This window comes from Geospiza fortis, unplaced genomic scaffold, assembly GCF_000277835.1.
Source record: "Geospiza fortis unplaced genomic scaffold, GeoFor_1.0 scaffold526, whole genome shotgun sequence".
In the NCBI taxonomy this organism is placed as follows: Eukaryota; Metazoa; Chordata; class Aves; order Passeriformes; family Thraupidae; genus Geospiza; species Geospiza fortis.
The window spans coordinates 29,621-30,028 of record NW_005054804.1 but is presented as its reverse complement, the minus strand read 5'-3'; the positions used below and the strand labels follow the sequence as shown (position 1 = coordinate 30,028).

The 408-nt window shown below is 63.7% G+C and overlaps 1 protein-coding gene across 1 annotated transcript in view; it reads left to right on the top strand.

The window, feature by feature from the left end:
- Positions 1-256: 256 nt before the first annotated feature.
- Positions 257-408, top strand: part of LOC102036114 (kallikrein-14-like) — a 4,495-nt gene continuing 4,343 nt past the window's right edge. The window contains exon 1 of the mRNA XM_031065486.1: positions 257-398. Coding sequence (XP_030921346.1) covers positions 257-398 — 142 coding nt within the window. The remainder of the gene's footprint in view (positions 399-408) is intronic.

The window sequence follows — 408 nt, the reverse complement described above, 5'->3', positions numbered from 1 at the left end:
CAATGTCCCCAATGTCCCAAATCCCCTCCATGTCCCCAAAGTCCCCAATCCCCTCAATGTCCCCACTGTCCCCAACCCCCTCAATGTCCCCACTGTCCCCAACCCCCTCCATGTCCTCAATGTCCCCAATGTCCCAAATCCCCTCCATGTCCCCAAAGTCCCCAACCCCCTCAATGTCCCTGAAGTCCCCACTGTCCCCAATCCCCTCAATGTCCCCAATGTCCCCAAAGTCCCCAATCCCCTCAATGTCCCCTCAATGTCCAGGGGTCTCCGTGTGCGTCTGGGCGAGGATGACCTGCGGCGGCACGAGGGGACGGAGCAGGAGCGCCGGGTGACGCTGGCGCTGCCCCACCCGCGCTTCGACCGCGTCACGCTGGACTCGGACCTGGCCCTGCTGCGCCTGGACCG